This window comes from Pongo abelii, chromosome 9, assembly GCF_028885655.2.
Source record: "Pongo abelii isolate AG06213 chromosome 9, NHGRI_mPonAbe1-v2.0_pri, whole genome shotgun sequence".
NCBI lineage: Eukaryota > Metazoa > Chordata > Mammalia > Primates > Hominidae > Pongo > Pongo abelii.
The window spans coordinates 77376474-77400648 of record NC_071994.2 but is presented as its reverse complement, the minus strand read 5'-3'; the positions used below and the strand labels follow the sequence as shown (position 1 = coordinate 77400648).

Below are 24175 nucleotides of genomic sequence, written 5' to 3'. Positions count from 1 at the left end.
CAGTATAGGTAACTGCTTCTGAGCATAATTACAGGAGATGTTTACATACTCACAACAGCATCAGAGTAAATGATAGCTTCCCTTCCCCTTAATACTTAGATATCAGGGACCTATCAGGGATAATTAGCCAAATCTCAGTAGTGAGGGTGTGGTAAAGACGTTACCATTTCCCACTACCTGCAAAGCAGGAAGGCACCTCAGACAAAGCAGGGTCCCAGCCAAGATTACACAGGACATCAAGAAGCCTGCAGAGAAGTGGGCTAACATCTACTGGGCACCTACTGTATGCAAGCGCTCAGGGGAGGCCAGCAAACACAAGCGAGTTCTTTCAACCTATTAACAATTCTGCAGGCTGATATTAGTGTATCCTCACTTTACAGGTCCGGACATGGGTTCTCAGAAGCTTGGTGTATAGGGTCACCCGCAGCAGGCCATGGAGCTGGGCATGGGCGCTTTCCACGGTACTACCCGGTCACAGCAGCGGCCCAGCTCTGCCTTCTTCCTTTATCGCCTCTTCTCACTTCTCACAGCTTCCTCTTCCCGGGCAGCCTCCTGTAGCCCCTGCTGGCCGCGGGTCTCCGCTGAGTTCCCCAGTGTCAAGGCCATCTACTGCCCCCTCCGCCCCTTCTTCCTGTCCCTGTTGGGTGGCTGGGTGTTATCTCTCCAGTAGAAGGGGGTGGGGTAGGGTGGAATGGGGAAGGGTGGAGCACAGGGCGAAGGCCTTGCCAGGCATCCCGGGGTCTCCAGCTAAGCGAGGGGCTGCAGGGAGCGCGGCCTCGGGGTCGCCAGACCCTCGGCTTCCAACCACCCGCACACACAAAGGCTGCCCCGGCATGCGCGGGAGAGCGCGCTCGCACCCACGGCCGTGCGCACACACGCACAACTGCACAAAGACGTGCACACTCCTCCATCCACACCAATACACTCCCTAATAGGGCCCGCACACACCCGTGCGCCCTCACGTACACCACACCACCACCACCACCACACACACACACACACACACACACACACACTCTCTCTCTCTCTCTCTCACACGGACTCGCACGCGGGTGGACCCCCTCCCCCAGCACAAACGCCGACCTTGGGGCCCTGACTCGTCCCGCCGCTTTGCCCTGGCTCGCTGGGCGGCGCGCGCACACGCAGACGCACACACACACACACACACACACACACACACACCCTGCGCGGTTCCACGCCCCTGGCCGCGGCCCGGGCGCTGCGCTGCTCGACGCGGCGGGCGGCGGGCGGCGGGCGGGGACCGGGGGCGGGGGCGGCGGCGGCGGCGGCGGCCGGGAGAGCGGAGGAGGCGGAGCAGGGAGCCGGGAGCGGGCTGGCCCGCGCTCCTCCTGCTGGCCGGGGATTTTCCAGCCTGGGCGCTGACGCCGCGGACCTCCCTGCGGCCGTCGCGGACCATGGGCGACAAAGGGACCCGGTGAGTGCAGGGCGGCCACCCAGCGCGGGGCGCGTGGGGGCGATCTCGGCGAGGACACGGGCGGGGGCTCCGATTGCGTCCTGGTTCTGCGTTCGCGGCCACCCCGGGATCTAGTACCAGCTCTCCTCCACCCGAGGTCTCCTGTGTGGTCTCCCGGTCAGGGCCGTGGGCAGGGGGGACCCAAAGGGCGAGGGCCGGGCCGCCCCATGTGGGCCGCGGCTCCTGGCCCGGACACACAGCTCGCTGACACCCAGCATTGGCCGGCAGCCGCAGAGACGCACGGGGGCAGGTTGACATACAATACACGCACGGGCACACTAACCCGTGGCACAGGCATGCTGGCGCACACACTGGCGGCCACTGGCACACGTTCATCACACGCAGTGGCACGCCGTCATACACGCCTCGGTCAACACATTCTTGCTGACAGCCTTGTTGGCATGCACAGCTCATACTCCAACACACACCAATTCTAACACACCCTCGTACTGGCACACATGTGTGGGCATACACTGATACGCACACTGTCACCTGCACTCGCTGTAGCAAACACTCTTGCTGGCACACACATCACCCTCACTGGCACACACACTTGTGCTGGCATGTCTCACCAACACAGCGGAGCGCAAGGCCACACCAACACTGACCCCCACAGACACAATCAGACTGATGCCCTCAAAGACTGGCACCCCACAGGCACGAGCTGCTAGCCCAAGGCCCGCTGACACACAGGCTTCAGGCCCCACATGGCCAGAAGTGGAAACACACACATCACACAGGGTAGAGCGCCCCCCTCCCCACCCCCAGCCTGGGGAAAACAGATCGCATCCCATCCAAATAGATCCCATCCATCTACTCTGTTCCCTTTCCCTCTGAACTCCTGAGGAGTGGCTGGCCAGGGGCTGTTTTGAACCTAGGGCTGGGAGAACCCCTCCCGTTCTCCTAGAACCTGGCCTGAAATACTCAGAAAGAAACAGTCTATGCCTCTGAAAGGGGAAACTGGGACAAAAGGAGGAGGGGGCTGGAGCAGGACAGCCCCTGGGGGCAGCCCTTGAGACAGGACCAGCCCTGGTCAGGGGCTCAGCATTGCCACCCTATTTTCCCCGTTGCGCTCCCCACCCCCTAAGTGGGCACAGCAGCCTCTCCCTGCGCTCTCCCTCTTTCTCATTGTTTTCTGTCTTTCTCCTCTCCTATTCTTGTGTCCCACTTCTGCCTCCTTCCTTTCCTCCCCTCCCCCTCCTCGTTTCCATTTATTATTAAGCTCTTGCTGTGTACTAGGCATAGTGTGGGGGATCAAAGATGCACAAGGCCCACTTCTCCCCTGAAGGAGCTAACAGACTAGAGAGACACCACCCCAGTGGGCACCACCTTTCAGGGCCACTGACAAAGCCATTTCTCACCCACTGCCATCTAAGACTCTCTCTCAACAGTGTGAGAAAGGGCTTGCAGAGATTATTTCCATTTTCTAGAGGAGGAAACTGAGGCTCAGAGGCAACTCAGACTCTTAATGTTCAGAAACTACTTTCCAGCCATCCTCCTGACAGCTCTTCCAGGAGGTTAATTTTCCGCTTCCTGTTTTCTAGCTGAGGAACCAGAGGGCTAGAGGTCATGTGATTTGCCTAAGGTCAAAAGGGGCCAGAGGCAGGGCGGAGGCTGCAGTCCACTTGGTCATGTCTCTGTAGATGGCCCTAGGGCACTGCCAGGCCCCTCATGGGCCAGGGAGGGGAGCCCTGCTCTGTGCTGGAGGCCCAGGCTTTGGGGGGGACGGCAGAAGACCATGCTGTGTCTGCATGCACCTTGATGGCTAGTCCCCATTGCAGCTGGCTGGCCAGCATTGTGACCCAGGCCTCTGTCCTCAGTAGGAAGGTATGTGACTCCCTCCCCAGCCACATCCATCTGCCCTGAAATTAAGACCCTCTTAACCCATGAGGTCAGGCTTTTCTTCCTGCAGGGCATAGCAGGGAGTCGGAGCCATTCCCCACTCCTTTGTCCTTCCTAGGCTGCCTTGTGATGGGGGTGACTCAGCCTCTCTTGGGTCTTTCTGTACCTGTCTGTGACTTGGGGGATAAGTGTCATTGCTGTCCTGCTGATATGATTGTCAGGAAGATTTGGACACCATGGGCTTCCAGGCACCTGTTGGAGACCCTGTCTCTGAGGCCAAGGTATTTTTCCATGGCTCCCCCTGCCCTGCCTCAAACTCACTGGTGGACCTTTGGGACATTGGGCAATTGCCTTTACTTTTCCGGACCTTAGTTTCCCATCTGTAAACTGGAGCTATCAATACTTACATTTTAGGGCTTCCCTTGTACTTACTGACTTCACTGGGCAGGGGAAGAAGCACTGCCTGAAGCCTGGAGCCAAGGCCCAGCTAAATCCACCTGATGGTGGCCCTGACCTCCCCTTCAGACTCTCCTGCAGCCCCATGAGGCCTTTCTGTCCCTTTCCAGACAGTTTGCTAAGTAATTTGGAAAAGAAGGGCAAAATCAGTAATGGCTGTACCTTGTCTTTTTCCGTAAGCCATGAGATTCTACTTTACCCATGACTTAGAAGAGGAATCTGCAGGTATCAAAAACTGAACATCAGGAATCATCGCAACCATCCCTCCATCTGGAATTGCACCCCCATATGAAAGTGACAATGAAAATTTATCACAAACTGTCACTGCCCTCTAGGAACTCCCAGGGTCAAGGGGGAAAGAGATGTTAAATACCTGGACAGGGCTGTGCGTGGTGGTTCACGCCTGTAATCCTAGAACTTTGGAAGGCTGAGATGGGCAGATTGCTTGAGCTCAGGAGTTCAAGACCAGCCTGGGCAACATACCATCTCTACAAAAAATACAAAAATTAGCTGAGTGTGGTGGCACATGCCTATAGTCCTAACTACTCAGGAGGCTGAAGTGGGAGGATCACTTGAGCCCGGGAGGTCAAAGCTGCAGTGAGCCATGATCATGCCACTGCACTCCAGCCTGGATGAGAGAGTGAGACCCTGTCTGAAAAAATAAAAACAAAATACCTGGACAGGACTAATCACAGGGCAGGAGTATGATGGTTGCTGTAAGGTGCTCTGGGAACAATCATATATTCATTCAACAAATGTTGATGAGTGCCTTCTGAGTGCCCAGGGCCTGGGGATTCAGCGAGGAAGGAGTCTACTCTGTCCTCCAGGGATTTAGAGTAGAGCAGGTGGTCATAACGCAGGATGACATGTGTTGTGGGAGGCTTAAGGAGAAGTCCCCAACCCAGGCCCAGGCAGGGAGCATGGCACAGGAAGCTCTCCTGGAAAGGAGGTGGCGTTGGAACTACTGAGCTTCATCTGGAAGGATGAGTAGGCCAAGGGGGTGGGATTGAGAATGATATTCCTGGCCAAGGGTGCAGAATGTGCAATGGCTTGGAGGCAGAATGCAAGGCGTGCAGCCTGGGGCCTGGGCTGGGGATGACAGTGAGCCTTAAGAGGTAAACACAGACCGGTCACCAGCAGTCTGGGAATGTCAGGCTAAGGAGAGAGCATTTTCTCCTGAAGTGGATGGTGATTCAGAGAAGAGTGTGAGGCAGCAGAGGGCTGGAAGCAGATGTTTTCATTTCAGAGAGATGTCTTTGGCAGCGCCAAGGAGGGTGGATGGGAAGAGCAGGCCTAGAAGCAGGGAGACCAGTGAGGAGGCTGGGGAGAAACCTGAGAACTAAGGCTGCGAGCTCTGAACTTAGGCTGCAGAGAGGATAGAGCTGAGAAATATGAATGTGAATAGGAGGTGGAGTCCATCAACCTTGCTGGTCGATTGGACCTTTGCCAGGTATCTGGTGTGTGTTAGAATTACACGCATAATCTCAATGAATTAAACTGTAGTGTAGTAGTGTAGTGATTGTTGTCTCCATTTTGCAGATGAGGAAACAGACTAGAAGAGATTAAGTATTTGTTCACTGCCATTCAGCCAGCAAGCATAAGAACCCAGGCCTATTGACCCACAAAGCCCTCTCTGCTACTCGACGCTTTTGCCCAAGAGAGGGGGCCTTGTCTGGCTCACAGTTGGCCTCCCCAGCAGCTCCCAGCCTCAAGTTGTACGTCCTTTCTGGGCCTTGCTGTTTCCACTAACTCAACAGACAACATGAAGGATCAGATTTAGACAACAGGAGGGACTTCCTGAGAGGCAGTGGTAGGGAATGGAATTTCCTTTCCTGCAGATGAACTCCTCTTTTTTCAGAGAAAGGAGGGTGATGAGGACATGTAATCACCAGCTGTCTGTGAACTTTGGCTGTCATTTCTCTTGGTGGTTAAGCCCTGTGTGACCCATCTTGGCTGGAACACGGGGAAGTCCTGTGGCTTTGGCCAGGGCTGCTCATGGGGCTGCTGGGAGTGGTAGCATCAAGCCTGGCCCACTGTCTCTGATCCCTGATTCCAGGCCAGCCTCTGGGCTTCAGACTTCACTGCTCTCTTCCTTCCAAGTTTGGGCCTCCTTGCCTGAGGCTGACGCCTCCCGTTGGCATGGGTCCAGAGGTCCTGAGTTGTGGGCTTGCCACTTCCAGGGCTTCTGACACTTTGGGGTGGTGGCAGTAGAACAGCAGCCTGGGAGTCAGCACACCCCAAGTGAGGTCCTGGCCTCTACCCAGCCATCCTCCGCTACTGCCAGAGTGCCCGCGCCTACCATCTGGCTGAGGCCTGCATGGCTGGGAGCAGCTTGGTGAGGGAGCCAGGGCAGTCTGTTATAGGCTGGACGTAGTGGGGCTTCTGCGTAGAGGGGTCTGGATCCTGGGGTAAGGATCAAGGTGAGAGGCAGGGCTTTGGAAATGTGGATGAATGACATCGCATAGGGAGGAGGTATAGAGTATGAAGAGAGGATGATTAGGGACAGCCAGGGCCTTGGAGAGCACCAGTGCCTGGGCATGGAGAGAAGAGGGAGGAAACTGACGGAAGGCCATATTCTTGGAGCCAAAGAAGCAGGGACAGACCCACAGAGGATGAGCTGGAGCGAGACCCCTCAGATTCAGCCAGAAGGCAGTAGCTGGTGGCATGGGTTTTGGTGGAGTGGTGAGGGCAAAACTAGGCTACAGCGGGCAGAGAGGAGTGGGAGAGGACCCTGCTTTTCCACATGCCTGGAGCAAGGCTTGAACCTCTTGGAGGAAGGGCATGAGGCCCTGGGCTGGGAGCAAGCAGTATGGCGGCAGGCAGTGAAGACTGGGTATGGGAACCTAGGGGTTTTATCTCATCCACCCCCTCCCTCTGCCTAATGTCCAGAGGCAGAAGACCACTCCCCTGTGCTGTCCTTTCAGGCTCAGGCTGAGGGGTTGTGAAGTGTGAGCTGGTCCTGGGGAAGACATGTAATGTGCTGGCTCCAGAAAGGAGGGGCTTCTGACTCAGGTGGGGGACTTTGAGGAAGGCTTCTTCGAGGAAGTGACCCGGGAGCTGGGTGCTGGAGTATGAGAAAGACTTAGGCAGGAGTAAGGTGTTCTAGACAGAAGGAAGAGCCTAGGCCAAGGTGCAGGTACTGGGTGCAGGTGTGGGAGTGTGAGGGGTGAGGCTGTGGAGGAAGGGGCAGCCTTGGCCAGCAGGCCTTGGATGCTGGAGTGGGTGGTTTCAAGGTACTTTCTTATTCATTCATACCTCAGGCTGAGTGAGCTCCCCATTTGGTGAGCAGCTTGCGGTTCAGGGCTATTTCTGTTTCTCAGTTGATGCTTCCTTACCCACGCTGGGTCTGCTTCCCCAGGAGATGCCTGGCAGAGGTTTGCTGAACTGGACTGAACATTTTTTTCCCTTCTTGCCTCTGCTATCGGTCCAGGGACTCCCTAAGTGCTGAAATTAGGCCTTTCCCATTAGTGAATCCTAAGACTGAAAGCGATATTTCCCACATTAGGCAAGTTCTCAAAAGAGAGGGGTGGGGTCCTGACTTCTCCATCAGACTGGGAAGTCCTGAGGGACAGGGTTATACCACCCCTATTAGCATGGGGCGCCTGAGCAGGAGGCCTGGGGCTCCCTCATCTGATTGGCTTTTGCAGGTGGGAGCCATGTCTCCCTCCTCAGACTGGAGGCTTCTGAAGGAAGGATATCTCCTCCATCACACTGGGGGCTCCTGAGGTTGGGGCCTTGTCTCCCATGTGAGTCCTGGGATTAGAACACGTATCGTCTCAGATGGTCCCTGGGCGCCCCGCGTTCTTCCCTCCCATGTGGACAGGATGGGTCCTGTCCCGGGGTGGCTTGAGTCCTAGTAGGGGGTTGGATAACAGAGGGGATTGGCAGGGCAGGGTGGCTGCTTTTGAGAGGGTAACAAAGGACTCTGTTGTCCCAGCCCCCTCCCGCCTTTCCTAAGGGGCCCTGGCAGGGTCATCTCTCGGGAGACGCGCCTCCTCCTTCCTGGGACTGGCCCCATCTTTAGTCCCACTTCAGAAGAACTGCTTGTTCCTTCCCAGGAGACCTGGTGCCAGATGAGTCCCCTGGGAGTTGGACAAGACAGGTCCCCAGAATTGTGTGTGACTAAGGTCACCGCAGGAACTGAACAGCTTTTCCTCTGCCTGGGACTGGGCGGCACCTGGCTGAGGCCACAGTTGAGCTTCTGCCTCCCTGCACCTGGAGAGGGATCTGCTGGTCTAAAGGGCCTTCAGCACTGGGAGCACTGTGACTGATGTTGAGTCAGCGGGAGGCAGGATGCAATGTCTGAACCATTCAAGTGGTTCAGCAGCCCGTGTATGGGCCTGGATGAGGCAGGAGGTCCCTTTCATGCTGGCCCCGGGCCTGTAGCCCACAACCAACTCACTTGGTCCTTGTGCGGCTGCACCCTTCCCTCAGCCTTGCAGGGAGGCTTATTGAACTGGACTGAACTATTTCTTCCCTTCTTCCCCCATCACACTGGGGGCTCCTGAAGTTGGGGCCTTGTCTCCCACATGAGCCCTGGGATTAGAACAGGTATCATCTCAGATAGTTCCTGGGCACCTTCTCTTCTGCCTTCCCGTGTGCAGGATGGGTCCATCCTAGGGGTGGTTTGAGTCCTAGTAGGGGGTTGGAGAACAGAGGGTTGGACAGAGGGCGAGCAAACCTCTGCCAGATTTGTTCCCTCTTCACCCTTGCCCCTGCCTTGTGCAAAGAGCATGGAAAGGTTTTGGCATAGGGCCAGGGGAGGGGTGGGGAGTAGACTGCTGGGGCTCACCATCTCAGAAGGGTCCCAGAGGTATGCTCTACTGCTTACTTATTGCTGTGTGACCTTGGGCATGACATGCACCCACTCTGGGTCCTAGTTTCCCTATGAAGTCAAATCACGTGAGAGGCCCTTCTGCTAGCAGGTCCAGGAGTGACCTTTCTTCTGGGAGGCCAAAGTGGAAGATTGAGCAGCTCAGGCCTCTGCTATAGGCCAGTGGGACTGAGACCACCAGGGAGTGTGTCCTGGGTGGGGATGGGTGTTGGATGCTGACGGCCAGGAAGGAATTGGCTACTGCTCGAAAGGGTGGTGCTGTCTCCCATGGTATCAGGTCCTTGAACAGCAGTCGTGTTCACCTCCAGGGACATAAAGCATCTGTAGCAGGTCCAGGGCGTTGGCTCATGCCTGTAATCCCAGCACTTTGGGAGGCCGAGGCGGGTGGATCACTTGAGGTCAGGAGTTCCAGACCATCCTGGCTAACACGGTGAAACCCTGTCTCTACTAAAAATATGAAAAATTAGCTGGGCGTGGTGGTGGGCGCCTGTAGTCCCAGCTACTCTGGAGGCTGAGGCAGAAGAATAGCATGAACCCAGGAGGTGGAGCTTGCAGTGAGCCGAGATCACGCCACTGCACTCCAGCCTGGGCGACAGAGCGACCGAGCGACAGAGCAACAGAGCGAGACTCATCTTAAAAAAAAAAAGACTCAGGTTAGGAACACTTCCTTCAGGAAGCCTTCTCTGCTGCTCTGGGGCCTCCTCTGGGCACCTGCAGGCCCCTGTGATCTGATTAGCATGGATTATTAGCAGATTAGCATAGCGGTTAGGCTCTTGGAAGAACCAGATTTCCTGGTTTCCAGTCCCAGCTCTGACACTTACCAGCTGGGTGGCTTCCCTGATTACTTAACCCTTTCTCTGCTGTGGCTCCCTTATCGTAAAATAGAGTAGTAGGTTGTCATGAGGACTGAGTTAAAATTAAGTAAGATAAAGCAAAGAAAGTCCCCGTGCAAGGTCAGTGTTATGCGGCTGTTATCACTTATATGACCTCTCACCGGCCCTGCCTCCCTCACCCAGCTGTGAGCTCCCCCAGGGAAGGACCCTGTTTGATTCATTTTTTTGAGGCTCCCAAGGCCTCATTACAAGCCTGTATTATTGCTGGCTTTCAGTACCTGATTGCTGACTTGACCACGTACAACAGCTTTCCCATCCTTCAAGGCCTGGATCACATACATGCACCTCTTCCTCTGGGAAGCCCTCATTGGATTCCCAGCGCTTTGTGACCTTCTTGTAATCTCTCTCTCTCGGCACTCATCCCTCCCTCCCTGCATAGGTCCTGATTATTTGCACACTCGTGATGTCATCTTGTGAGGTCAAGAACTTTTCAAGAGCACCTGGCCTGGATCTGCTTGTCCCCAGCACCTGCGCAGACCTGGCATGCCGCTGAGCTCCATAAATATTTGTTCAGCCAAGGCATTTCACTGGGAGGAGATACTCTAGGGGGTGGGCAGTGTGGTTGGTGAGGACCATAGGACATCATTGCTGATTTCAAAATATCTCAAAGTAGCCCAGAGCCATAGGAATTAGATTATTCTTTGCGACCTAAAGGGCAGAGGTCACTGGATGTCCAGCTTTACCTTGCTTGAAGACTGTATTTTCTGACAACCAGAGCTCTCTGGGAAGGGGATTGGCGGCTCATTCCTACCTCTGGGCCTTTGTTCCTGCTGCGCCTGTCTACTTGTTCCAATCCTACTTCCTAAGTAGGTGCCCCGGCCATGGAGCCATTCTCTCCCAGCCTCCGAGGGCACGCTCCATTCTTCATCCTCATCCTCAGTCATGTACTGAGCCTTTCCTGGGTGTGGGCAGTGGCATGGGAGAGTAGGGAGTCCCTCCTTAGGATGGACATCTGGGTCTGGCTGCAGTCCCTCCAGTGTGGTTTGACCTGGCCTGAGGAGGGGACCATGGTTTCCGATGACCCACCGGTGATCAAGGAGCTCTTTATTCAGCTGGACAGCCTCCCTTGGCTGGCAGAGCACAGAGCTCCCCATCGGCTCCCCACTGGGCAAGTACTCAGAACCCACCTAATTACTGGGGACAGAATTCTGGGCACTGCATCCAGCAGGCTGCGGTCATAATCAGCTAATTAAACCACCCAAGCATTGCTCCTTGGCCCAGAGTAGAGGGAAGGGGGTTGGGGTGGTGAGGCTGGGAGGAGATGTAACAGGGGAGGCTCAGAGATGGGTCTGCAGAGCAGGGCTGGGAGAGGGAAGCAGGAAGTGCAGAGGGAAGGTGAGAAGCAGAGAGAGAGGCAGGCAGATACCCAAAGGTGCCATCTGAGGAGAGCACCCAAGTGGGGTGAATGGAGGACAGGGGCTCTGGCCTGGGAGACAGGGATCTCACTTCTTCACTGTCCCTGTGCTGCCATAGGCAAGCTGCTTTTCCTCATTGGGCCTCAGTTTCTCTATGTGTCAAGCAGGAAGTAGGAGAGGCTTTGGCCTAGAGGCTCCCTAGGACCCTTTCCTTCTCTCGTTAGGAGGGGAGAGGACGTGAGCAGCAGTGTGATTCTGGCAGGACAGCTTGGCCTCTGGTAGCCCTGCCTTCTGGAAGTGGCAGACAGTGTAGGAGTCTGAGCCAGCCTAGACTGGGTGAGAAGGGAAGACAGTTGGGAGCAGCAGTCTGCCCACCTAGCTCCCCAAGCACGTCCCGCCCTTGGTCCTGTCTTCAGGACTGTCCTGTGGTTCCCAAACTAGTCCTCAGCGAGGGACTCTTTAAGGCCAATGGCTCCCTCCCCAGGGCTGGGCAGTGTCATTTCCATCTGTGTAGGAATTGCCCAACTAGCACCCTCAGAGAGTGTGGAGGAGGGGCTCCCAGAGCTAGAGGCAGGAGGTCTGGAGTTTGGAATTCAGAGTTAGGCAGACTCTGCTCTACTGCTCACTTGCTAGCTCCATGACCTTCAGCTTGGGTCTTAAACTCTCTGGCCTCAGTTTTCTCCTTTGGGAAATAGGTATAATAATATTAATGGGGTTGCTGTGGGCAGAGAGGGTAAGGGCTTCATAAAAAGCCATTGTCAGCCAGGCATGGTGGCTGGCGCCTGTAATCCCAGCCCTTTGGGAGGCTAAGGTGGGCAGATGACCTGAGGTCAGGAGTTCGAAATCAGCCTGGCCAACGTGGTGAAACCTCGTCTCTACTAAAAATACAAAAATTAGCCAGGTGTGGTGGCACACACCCGTAATCCCAGCTACCAGGGAGGCTGAGGTGGGAGGATTGCTTGGACCCGGGAGGTGGAGGTTGCAGTGAGCTGAGATCTTACTATTGTACTCCAGCCTGGGTGACAGAGTGAGACTCCGTCTCAAAAAAAAAAAAAAAGCCATCGTCATTCAAGACTGAGAGTGGATCTCAGCTCCTTCCCTCTCCCATGTCCCCTTCCTCCTCTTTCATCCCTCTTTTCCGTGGTCCAGGGCTGTGTACACAGCTGAGTGCGCGGGGGTGGGGGCACAGGGGGTGGGGGCTGTGCCGGCCAGTGGAGAAGCTCCAAGGAAGGCAGGAAGGGAAGTGAGATTGCCCAGGGCCAGCAGCAGCAGTGTGGTACTGGGGCAGCTGGGGCCCCTCCCCTCTGGCCCTTCACCCAGGCAGATTCTCTAGGAGGAAGTGGGGAGAGATTGGGGAGCAGGAAGCTGGGGGCGGTTGTGGAGGGAAGTCCCTTGGCATCCTGGCCCCAGGCTCCTCTTTCTTAACCCTCACCCCTGTGCAGAGCCCCGAGCCTGGCTTTCTGCCAAGGGAGCCAGCAGGCCACTGTTTCACACACTCAGAAAACAACAGCCTTCCTGGTTCCCAACCCGAGTAGGAGGTGCCTGCTTGGAGCTCAGGCACTTGGAAAGCAGCTCCTGCTACAGGGTCTGCCAGGTCTGGAGGAGGCAGCAAAATAGAAGAAAGACCTCCAGCCCCCACGGCCTCTCCTCGCAGTGCTGGGCTGAGACATGCCAGGGACTCTGACTCCAAGGCAGCTGGTTACGTAACTGAGCATGCCTCCTTGCTCCTTTCCTCCCTGTCTCCCCAGAGGGACCTTGGAGGAGGTGCTGTATTGCTCAGAATTCCTGCACCCAGAAGGTCGTGGGGAGCATCCCCCTGCCTTGGATAGTGGTAGTGCCGCCCACACCGTGTAGGATGGTGAGCCGTGTATGCTTCCTCAGTGCAGGCCTCTGGGGTTGGCTCTTAGCATTGTCCCCCCCAACTCTCTTGGGAGCAGAGCTGCAAAGGGGGGAAGCCTCATTAGAGGAAACAGGCCATGTCCTGAGATAATTTGCCTGCAAACTGCCCCCAGAGGGCAACTGGCCTCTGCAGCCAGAGGAACAAATAGCTAGAATTTTACAGTTTGTTCCATTCAATTCCACAAACGTTTCTCCCTCCACTCAAGGCATGTCCCGAAGTGGCCGGGCCTGTCCCAGTGGTGTTATCTCTCTCTGAGTGGGAAAGGGATTTATGGAGCAGCTCTGCTCTGCCTCCCGCCTGAGGCTGCCCTTTCTCCGAAGTTGAGGGCCTGGTCTTCCCAGGTTCTGGGTGGCAAGGAACCTCATGACATGGAACACTATCTCCCTGGGCCTCGGGCTAGGAGTTTTCAGGGTTAGCTTATATCGTTTCTGTTAGGCCATCGCTGCCCTCCTGAGGAGGCTCCAAGGAACAAAGCTTTCTCTCTGTGCCACACCCCAGGCCCTGTGCTGGGCACCTGAAATATGAAGAGGACCCAGACAAGTCTCTGCCCTCATGCTGCTCAGATGTATTGTGAGAGAGGAAATAGATGATCACAACAGCTGCCAGAAGAGGGGTAGTGGGCATCTGTTTATAGCAGGGACAAAACAGGGCCAGAGGTTAAGGATCAGAGGCAGCTCCCCAGAAGTAGGGACCCACGAGCAGGTTGGAAAGTGCGTTTGTGTGAGCCAGAGGTAATACTCTTCCTGGCAGTATCTCTGTGACATGTGTTTTCATCCAGGACTGACTTCCTTCAGCAGACTTGAGAAACCTACTATGTGCTGGCATAGTGTCAGGCACTGGTTTCATCTGCTGTCAGTAAGGAGTGTCTTGGGAATGCAGACTGCTTGAGGACAAAAAAAACTAGGGTGAGAAGTGAAAGTTTTGCCACATGGCATCACAGTGAGTGTTTCGGCCTGGAGAAAGAAAATGGGATGGGTATATCAGGAGACACTGGACTCAGCAAACCTGCCGTTGGAAACCAGGGCCTACTGTCCTGAGGGTATGGAGAGGAAAGCTTCCCTCCAGCCCAGGAGACACTGCAGAGATCTGATGGCTCTTCCCAGAGGAGCCCATGGACGCGAGACAGTTGGGAAACTATGTCTTAGGAGAAACAGCTCCAGGCTTTGGGGCTGGCAGCCAGGGGCCATGCGCGCTGGTCTCTACAGATTGGAGGGCTATCTTTGGGGACACTGAGGCCACGTGGAGTGGTGGAGAGGAGGCAGCAGGCTGGGGTTCTCACCTCCCCTTTACCAGTAATTGCATGTCTGTAGGCAAGTTTTCCAGCCTCTGGAGATAATGTGTTCATCCTTTCTCGGTTATAGCTGTGCTAATTAAAGCACCCAGCACATTAGCAGGGCTCATCACTGGTTGATGTTATGATGGGTCTCTATTGCCCCAGGGTACTGGGAGAAACCTAGAGACATTTTAAAACTGAATAAGGAGATTTTTTTTTTTTTGCAACAGATTTTTTTCACATTCTAAAAATGACAAAAATGATTACACATCATAATCAAGTGATTAATATGCATTGTCGTTTCTCCCTGCGCTGACTGTTCCACAGCAACGATTCAGTACAGCAGTGATTCACGATGCATACTTGAAACAATCCAGCCACCTCTGATGTTCACCATTTGCAGAGTAAACTTTGTAGTAGGAAGAACTTTCAAAGAACCATGACCTGGCCCCACACTGAGCCCTGACCCAGCGTACAGAAAGACCTGGGTTGCTCTGGCCTCAACTTCCATTTGAGTGTAGAGCTGGATGGGGGTGTGCCGAGCTCCCTGGAGAAGAGAAACCCATTCCTTCCTGTGGGCAGCCCCAGTTCAGGGGATCCAAACTGAATGGTGATAGAGACATGTCTCCCAAAGTACTGTTCTCCTCATTCTACCGCCACTGGCTCAGGTCAAGCCCCACTCCTAGCCTGGGTCATTACAATTGTCTTCTAGTTGCTCTCTTTCTGCTCAGTCCCAACCCTCCAAGCCATCCTGTTATTCTGAAATTCACGTCTGGTCATATTCTTCCCAGCCTAAAGCCTGATCCACTGCTCCCCATCGCCTATGGGAAAGTCCCCATTCTCTAGGTGGCACTGGAGGCCCTTCAGGATCTGTCCCTAATGTCCCTTCCACACTCCTTTCCCAGCTGTCCCCACCACACTGCTAACAACCTGGCTGCGTTGACTTTTTTGGATCTTCCTCAACAGTCTTTGTACTTTTCACACCTCTGTGCCTTTGTTCAAGCCGATCTCTTTAGCTGGAGTGCCCTTCTTCCTCTGGTGAAATATTCCTTATATTTTCAGGTTGAACTTAAAGACATTTCAGGCTGGGTGCGGTGGCTCACACCTGTAATCTCAGCACTTTGGGAGGCCGAGGCAGGCGGATCACTTGAGCACCATTGCACTCCAGCCTGGGCAATAGGAGTGAATCTCCGTCTCAAAAAAAACAAAACAAAACAAAAAAGACATTTCAATGAAGTTCATTGAACAACTGCACAGGGCACCTGCTCTAGACATGAAGCCCTCCCTTGACTGCTCCCTGCCCAGGTAGAGTGAATGGCCTCTTCCAGGCTCCCTTAGCACTGTGCAGGCTTCCTGGATGGCACTTTATATTGTAGTTGACTGCTAACAAGTCAGTTCCCTCTCTGCTCGAGGGCAAATGTGTATCTCTTGTCTCTTGGACTCCCAGTTCCTGACTGGGGCCTGGCACAGTGTGCGGCCAGACTTGGGTTAGGGAGTGAGTCAGGGAAGATTCCCTGGAGGAAGTGAGCCCCGAGCTGCTGACTTAAAGAAAAAGCATCCTTTCCCTCTTCTTACTTCCTTCCTGGTCCTGGTGCTGAAGGAAAACAGTCAAAACTTTTTTTTTTCCTTTTCTGTTTTTCCTTTGAGATAGGATCTTGCTGTGTCACCCAGACTAGAGTGCAGTGGCATGATCATAGCTCACTGCAGCCTCGAAGATTTTTTTGTGGAGATGGGGTCTCACTGTGTTGCCCAGGCTGGTCTCAAACTCCTGGGCTCAAGAGATCCTTCTGCCTCAGCCTCCCATAGTGTTGGGATTATAGGCGTGAGCCACTGTGCCTGGTCTGAAACTGACTTTGAAAAGGGAAATGTATGGCTTTTAAATTGAGGGATGGAATTGCCTAGCCTGGAGATAATTAAATGAGGCTTAGATCTCCCTCTCTCCGTTCACACATTTCCTGAACACCTAGAACACTCCAGACACTGGAGCTACAAAATGAATTAAATAAAACATGTCTATCTTTTTCTATCTCCATAATGTTCATGCTGGAAACTGCCCTTTCCTTTTTCTGTTTCATTGGATCAAGTTCAAATCTTAGCAGGTCACTTGTAACTCTGACTCTGAGCATATTGTGCCACCTTTCTGAGCCCTAGTTTTCTTATGCATGCCACGGAGGTGATAATATTCCCCTCATAGGGTGGTGATGGATCATGTGTGTGAGGGACTGAACAGGTGCCTTTGACAGTGGTTTCTCATTGAGTGGCAGCCACTCTCCGACTGGAAGTTTCTTGAAGGCAGTGACCATGTTCGGTAGATAAATGTGTCCTTAGCGCCCAGCCCAGGGACCAGGTATGCAGTACACGAGGGTCATCAGCGATCCCAATTTTCCTGGGACAGTCTCAGTCTTGCATCTCAGGAAACCCCTCAGCTCACTCCTGGGCAAATAAGGACTGTGGGTCACCCTATAGTATCTTCTTATAAAGATTCATAGAATAGGTATATCCAAGAATTAAGCAAGCATTAGTGAAGGACAGGAGTAGGACTTGAACAGGCCAGGGCAAGCACTGGGTGGCTGCCTTGGGTGCTGAGAGGAGTCAGCAGAAGGGTCTGGAAGGCCTAGCATGTGGACAGTGGGAGGTAGGGATGGGGCCATCTGCAGCTTGGCAGGGTGTGGGGAGGACATCAGGCCCTGAGTCTGTAAGGTGACTGCTTTCAAACAGGTTTCAGGCTCCCAAGGGCCATGTGCTCTTCCTCAGACACATCCAGAGAGGGCACGGTTGATTCTCACTTTTTTGATTTCTATTAAATATATTGAGCCCTCAGCTGCTCTTCCGCCTTGGTAGCTGGAGGCCTCTTCTTCCTCAACCCACTGAGTCTTGGCGTGCCTGCCCACTGCCTTCTGAGCTGTCCATGCCGGACTGAGATGAGACAGGGCAGAGGCACGGGCTGCGAGATGGGAGAGCAGGGCTACAGGCTCGTTCTCAGGCCCAGCCCCAGACATTGAGTGAGCCTTGGTTTCTCACAGGGTATCTGTGAGTTGTCACGTGTGGAAAGCCCCTTGGCGTCTTTAGTATGCAATGGGTGCACAGCAACTCTCATGTTTTGTCCCCGTCTATAAAAGGGGGACAATAAAGCTTGCCCTGCTCACCTCCAGGACTGTTGTGTGGGCCAGACGGGATGTGGATGTGGGATGTGGGAACATTTGGTAAACTGTATCATACCCTACAAATGTTTGAGAATGGGGTTCTTAATAGGGCAGCCCTTGCCAGCCCAGGATTCCAGCCCAGGCATGGAAGGCTCCTCTTGGGGATGTGCCCCAGGATCACAAAGAAATCTGGCGATACCGCCCTTGTGAGCAGCAGACCCCTGCAGGCAGGTCCGAGACTCAGCTGAGCTTTTTTTTTTTTTTTTTTTTTTTTTGTGGCAGGGACAGGGCCTGGCTCTGTTGCCCAGCCTGGAGTGCAGTAGTGCGATCATAGCTCACTACAGCCTTGACTTCCTGGGCTCAAACAATCCTTCCTCCTCAGCCTCCCGAGTAGCTGGGACCACAGGTGTGCGCCACCATCCCAGGCTAATTTTTAAATTTTTTGTACAGATGTGGTTTTGCTACATTGCCCAGGCTGGTCTTGAACTCCTGGGCTCAAGCAATCCTCCCGTCTCAGCCTCCCAAAGTGCTGGGATTACAGGTGTGAGCTACCATGTCCTGCCAAGATCTGCTTCTTCTGAAACCATGGCAAGAGAAAGACAGACAGACTTGGACCTACTGCAGGGAGGGTTAAGTAGCAGCGGGACTCCCAACAAGAAGAAGGAATGTCTTCCGGAGCCTCATCTGTCTGTTGGGCTGGAGGCAGGGCCTTTGTGAAGGCGGGTGGTGCTCAGATCGCCTCTGGGCCCTTCCTCCAGCCCCGAGGCGGATTCACCATGAGGCTGATGCAGCTTCAGCTTCCAGCCCTTCACGCTCCAGGGCCCTTTCCAAGGCCTAGCAATGTGTCCATGTGTTCAGGGGTTTTGTGAAATTTGCAAAAGGAAGTTATTTTTGTACTCTTTAAAAAAAAAAAAAAGTATGTAAAGCTATGTAAGCTTTAGGCGCCCAAGCCCAGCTCTGCCCTGCTGTGGCAAGTTTTCGTTTGGGCTGGGATGTTGGTGCCACATCCGCTGCATGTCCTCAGGGGGCTCTCATCCCACAGCAGAGATCTGTCATAGGTTAGAGCCCTCCCTACAGAAGCAACACCTGAAAGGCATCCAGGGGATCCAGTTCTGGGGCAGGCTGAGCCTGCAGCTTCACTTGCCATGTAAACTAGAGACTGGAAAGGCTTCTCTGACTTCAATCTTCCTCTTCTGCAAAGTGGAGATAAGACCTTCCTGGAAAGGTTAAAATAATGAACCATAGGTGAAGCTGCCTGGTCTAGCCCCAGGTTTGTCCTGGGAGCTCAGGAAATGCTGATGAAAGCTGAATGGAGATGGCTCTGGGGAGCCCATGCCTTTCATTGGGATAGAATCTGTCCTGCTGTCCGTCAAATTCACCTGCTGTGTGCCAGGCCTGGTATTAGGCTCTGGGATACAAGCTTCTGGGGTGAGGTGGTCAGATGAATCAAGAGGGTGAAAGTGGTTATAAACTGTGGAGCACGGCTTGCCTGGGAAGGGGCTGTTGTAACCGGGATGGGGCCTTTCTTTTTTTTTTTTTTGAGACGGAGTCTTGCCCTGTCACCCAGTCTGGAGTGCAGTGGTACTATCTCAGCTCACTGCAACCTCTGCCTCCTGGGTTCAAGCAATTCTCCTGCCTTGAGTAGCTGGGATTACAGGCACATGCCACCACGCCCAGCTAATTTTTGTATTTTTAGTATAGACGAGGTTTCACCATGTTGGTCAGGCTGGTCTTGAACTTCTGACCTTGTGATCTGCCCACCTCGGCCTCCCAAAGTGCTGGGATTACAAGCGTGAGCCACCGCGCCCGGCCCGGGATGGGGCCTTCTGTGGGAGTGGGGCAGAGTAGAAGTCTGGACAGGCCTTTCCTGCTCCTGGGACTGGGTCAGGAGTCTGGCTGGTCTGGTGCCTGAGGGGAGCTGCCAGGGCAGGCTGAGCTGACCTTTCCTGCTCAGAAAGGAAGCCAGGCTGGCAGGGTGCGGTGCATCCCTCTGCAGAGTCAGGGAAGGGGAGTTTGTTGGCAGCAATGTCTTGCCTTCTGTGCTTCCCTAAGACAGGTGGCTGTGGGGAGGGCTTCGAGGAACAAACATGGTGTCCGGCTGGGTTTCAGATCCCACCCCTACTGCTTGTTACGCCTGTGACCTGGAGATGGTTACATAATCTTTCTGAACCTCGGTTTTGTCATTTTTAAAATGGGGGTAATAAAATCCTCTCCTCACTCCCATAGGGTTGTGGTAAGGCTTAAATGAGATAATGCAGGGCTTAACACAGTGCCTGGTACACAGTAGGTGCTCAATACATGCTGATTGTCCCTCTCCTGCCCCATGACCCTCATCAACTTCTCTTTTACACTTCCCCGTTTGTCTGTGCCCCCAATTGGGTGTGGGCTCCCTGGTGGCAAGGACTGAGTTTTGTTCACCAATCATTCTATTCCCCAGCCCTGGCACAATGCCCTCAATACACCCTGAATTGGTTGGCAAGAAGCTGCACTGGGCCCAAAGAAAACAGTGTTAAGTTTTAGCTGGAAACGTGCTTACAACACACCTACTATGTGCTCCTGCCAGAGCACTTACTGTATGGTTTCTGCCCTGCAGAGCTTGAATGGCCACCCACAGCTGTGGCTCTGCCCTCCTAGACAAATGGCTTTGTTTTTTTCTTCAGAGCACTTAGCACCTGCTGTAATCAATTTGGTGAGCATTGTTGAGTCAAACTCTGTAAAATATTTGAAGAGATTTATTCTGAGCCAAATATGAGTGGCCGTGGCCTGTGACACAGCCCTCAGGGGGTCCTGAGAACATGTGCCCAAGGTGGTCGGGGTACAACTTGGTTTTATGTATTTTAGGAGGCATGAGACATCAATCAAATACATTTAAGGAATACATTGGTTTGGTTCAGAAAGGTGGTTCAACTCGAAGCGGGGGGCAGGGGTTGGGGGGAGCTTCCAGGCTATAGGTACATTTTTTTTTTGAGATGGAGTCTCACTCTGTCGCCCAGGCCAGAGTGCAGTGGCGCGATCTCGGCTTGGCTTACTGCAACCTCCGCCTCCTGGATTCAAGTGATTCTCCTGCCTCAGCCTCCTGAGTAGCTGGGACTACAGGCGCGCACGGCCACACCTGGCTGATTTTTGTATTTTTAGCTGAGATGGGATTTCACCATATTGGCCAGGGTGGTCTCGAACTCCTGACCTCATGATCAGCCTGCCTCGGCCTCCCAAAGTGCTGGGATTACAGGCGTGAGCCACCGCGCCTGGCCAGCTATAGGTAAACTTAAACATTTTCTGGCTGACAGGTGGTTGAGTTTGTCTAAAGACTTGGGATCCTTAGAAAGGAAATGTTCAGGTTAAGATAAAAGATTGTGGAGACGAAAGTTCTTTTGAAGTCTTATGGTGGCTGCCCTTAGAGACAATAGATGACAAGTGTTTCCTATTCAGACCTTTAAAAGATGCTAGACTTTTAGTTAATCTCATCAGGATTGGGAGGGCCTCAAAGAAAAAGATCTAGCTATGTTTACAGACGCAGATTTTCCCCCACTAAGGATGGCTTTGCAAGGCCATTTCAAGATATGGCAGAGAAACATGTTTTGGGGTAAAATATTCTGATTTTCTTCCTTATCTCATAATTGTCACACACATCCCTGTGAAGAGACCACCAAACAGGCTTTGTGTGAGCAATAAAGCTTTTTAATCACCTGGGTGCAGGTGGACTGAGTCTGAAAAAGGAATCAGCAAAGAGAGAGAGATGGGGTGGGGCAGTTTTACAGGATTTGGGTAGGTAGTGGAAAATTACAGTTAAAGGGGGTTGTTCTCTTGCGGGTAGGGGCGGGGGTCAAAAGGTGCTCGGTGGGGTGGGGAGCTCCGGAGACTTATTGTCCAGGAGAAGGAATGTCACAAGGTAATGTCATCAGTTAAGGCAGGAACCGGCCATTTTCACTTCTTTTGTGGTTCTTCAGTTGCCTCAGGCCATCTGGATGTATACCTGCGGGCTTGAGCTCAGAAGCCTGACAGTAATGTTATGCCAGAGTCAGACTGGAAAGTAAGTCATGACATGTAGGGTTACATAAAACCCACCTGATGAGTTTCACTCGAGTCCGTGTGAAGAGACCACCAAACAGGCTTTGTGTGAGCAACAAGGCTGTTTATTTCACCTGGGTGCAAGCGGGCTGAGTCCGAAAAGAGAGTCAGTGAAGGGAGATGGGATGGGGCCATTTTATAAGATTTGGGTAGGTAAAGGAAAATTACAGTCAAAAGGGGGTTGTTCTCTGGCGGGCAGGGGTGGGGGTCACAAGGTGTTCAGCGGGGGAGCTTTTGAGCCAGGGTGAGCCAGGAGAAGGAATTTCACAAGATAATGTCATCAGCTAAGGCAGGAAGAGGCCATTTTCACTTCTTTTGTCATTCTTCAATTACTTCAGGCCATCTGGATGTATACGTGCAGGTCACAGGGGCTGTGATGGCTTCGCTTGGGCTCAGAGGACTGACAATGAGAATTCACGGTTTGTAGAAGATGACTCCCCAGACCCCTTAGACAGGAATTTGGGCAAGATCAAAAAAAAAATCAGACATGGCCAGACATGGTGGGTCACCCCTGTAATCCCAGCACTTTGGGAGGCCTAGATGGATGGATCACTTGAGGTCAAGAGTTCAAAACCAGCCTGGCCAACATGGTGAAACCCTGTCTGTACTAAAAATACAAAATTAGCCAGGTGTGGTGGCGGTTGCTTGTAATCCCAGCTACTTGGGAGGCTGAGGCAGAATTGCTTGAACCTGGGAGGCGGAGGTTGCAGTAAGCCGAGATCGCTCCACTGGGCGACAGAGCGAGACTCCGCCTCAAAAAACAAAAATCAGATTTTAGTCTTCAACATCTGAAATATGCCTCTCCCTGCTGGAATGCAAGTGCTGCAGGAGCTGTGTCACCAGGTGCCAGTGCCTGGCACGGGGGACACGGGATATTTTTGTTGAATGAATGGCTGTCTTTCTTTTTCTCTGAAGTCCAGCCGTGTTCAACTTTTAGCCCAGCTGCCTTCTAGTTGGGGAAAGTTCCCTGCCACTTTCATTCAGCTTCAGTTTCTTCATCTTTAGAATGGGAAAATAGCTGTACCATATAAAGCAAGTGCTCAGCCGGGCCTGGAACAAGGTAATGATGCCAGGTGCTATTTTTCAAATGATTTCCAAGGGTCCTTTCAGTTCTGACCTTCAGTGATCTCTCTGCCTCCTGCTCCTGGGACTGGGTCAGCTTGGAGGAAGACTGGGGAGAACATTCCATTCCTAGCAGACCCTTTCTCTTGGCCTCACAATGGATTTGAAGCTCTGTGCAAACTGTTTATATTTCTTCAGCAGAGTTTATTACCCAGGCAGGCCTTCTGCAATTAATTACAAGCAAAGCAAATAACTTGTCCTTAGGAGGCTGGGCTTGGCATAAACATTTACATATAGCCAGGGGCCAGCCCAGGGGCTGGGCTCTTTCCTGCAGCCTTTGGAACAGAGAGATTAGAGGATTAGGGTGGTGTGGGGTGTTATGGGGTGGGGTGGGGAGAAACAGCTTTCCTTCAACAGCTTTTCCCGGACTCCTCCTTAGCCCTTGAGATGCTGTGCTTATGCTTTCTTTCAATCTTCCTAATTACCCAAGTAGAGTCCCTGTTTGTAGTTGAGGAATTGAAGGCTCAGCTAAGTTCAGCAATTTGTCTGCAGGAGCAGCAGGATCTGAAGGTTCACACGGCAGCTGTGTAGGTAAATAGACTAGAAGAGAGAGGCTAGAAGTTGGGAAATGAGTGACAGATTGTTTGTTCATTCATTTATTCATTCAGTGCAAATTTGTCAGGCCTCTGTCATGTGTGAAAGGGAGTCTGAGAGGCAGTAGTGACTTTTTTTTTTTTTTCTTAGAGACAGGGTCTCAGTCTTGTCATTCAGGCTAGAGTGCAGTGGTGCAATCATGTCTCACTGCAGCCTCGAACTCCTGGGGTCAAGTGATCCTCCTGCATCAGCTTTTCAAGTAGCTGAGACTTGTAGCACAGGTATGTGCTACCATGCCTGGGTTTTTAAAATTTTTTGTAGAGATGGAGTCTTGCTATGTTGCCCAGGCTGGTCTTAAACTCTTGGGCTCAAGCAATCCTCCCACCTTGATCTCCCAAAGCACTGGGATTACAGGCATGCACCACAGTGCCCAGCCAGTAGTGATTATTGTGACTGTTTGTCCCTACATGGAATGTCAGAAACCCTCTGAGGATGGTCCCATTAGCAGGCTAATGTGTGGCAGAAGGTGGTTTCGTGAAAGGCCAGGAAGGCAGTGGTCTGCGTAGTGGTCATAGCCACACCATCTTATACAAAGAGACAGCTTGAGTGGATGTAGTCTTTAACAGGAGGGGCTCTGCAAGGACAACCCACTCCTCCCACCCTAGAATCTGGAATTCTAGATCCCTGAACCCTGCTTTTAGGCAGAGACGGCTCAGAGAAGGTTTGGCTCCAGGTTACACAGCAGCAGGGTGCAGTGGCTCACACCTGTAATTTCAGCACTTTGGGAGGCCGAGGCAGGGGATCACTTGAGCCTAGGAGTTCCAGGCCAGCCTGGGCAACATGGTGAGACCCCCATCTCTATAAAAAATACAAAAAAAATTAGCTGGACATGGTGGTGCATGCCTATATTTCCAGCTACTCAGGTGGCTGAGGTGGGAGGATCAGTTGAACACAGGAGGTCGAGGCTGCAGTGAGCCCGTGAGCCATACTTGTCACTGCATATCAGCCTGGGTGACAGGGCAAGAACTTGTCTCAAAAAAAAAAAAGGTTACACAGCACGAAGGGATGGTCCCAGCGAAGTGCTTTTTCTAGTGTGTTTATATTTGAGAGGTGCAGTGACCAATTTGCATGGGAAACCCTTACTGGCTGCCCCACTCTCTTCAGGGCTCTCTGAGTTCAGTGTTTTCTGACGGCCCTCTCAGCCCAGCCATTCCCATTCCACTCCATGGTTTTGCTGTGCAGATCTCTGGAGCCATCTGCTGGGGGCCATCTTCCTCTGTG

The 24175-nt window shown here is 53.1% G+C and overlaps 1 protein-coding gene across 3 annotated transcripts in view; it reads left to right on the top strand.

Moving 5' to 3' along the window:
• The first annotated feature begins 1293 nt into the window (after positions 1-1293).
• ARRB1 (arrestin beta 1) overlaps positions 1294-24175 on the top strand; it is a 91531-nt gene continuing 68649 nt past the window's right edge. For 2 of the 3 annotated variants that reach the window (XM_024255318.3, XM_054524832.2), the window contains exon 1: positions 1305-1435. In XM_024255318.3, coding sequence (XP_024111086.1) covers positions 1416-1435 — 20 coding nt within the window. In that variant the 5' untranslated portion in view covers positions 1305-1415. Of the gene's footprint in view, positions 1436-24175 lie in introns of all 3 variants that reach the window. The other variant, XM_024255317.3, reaches the window with a different exon arrangement.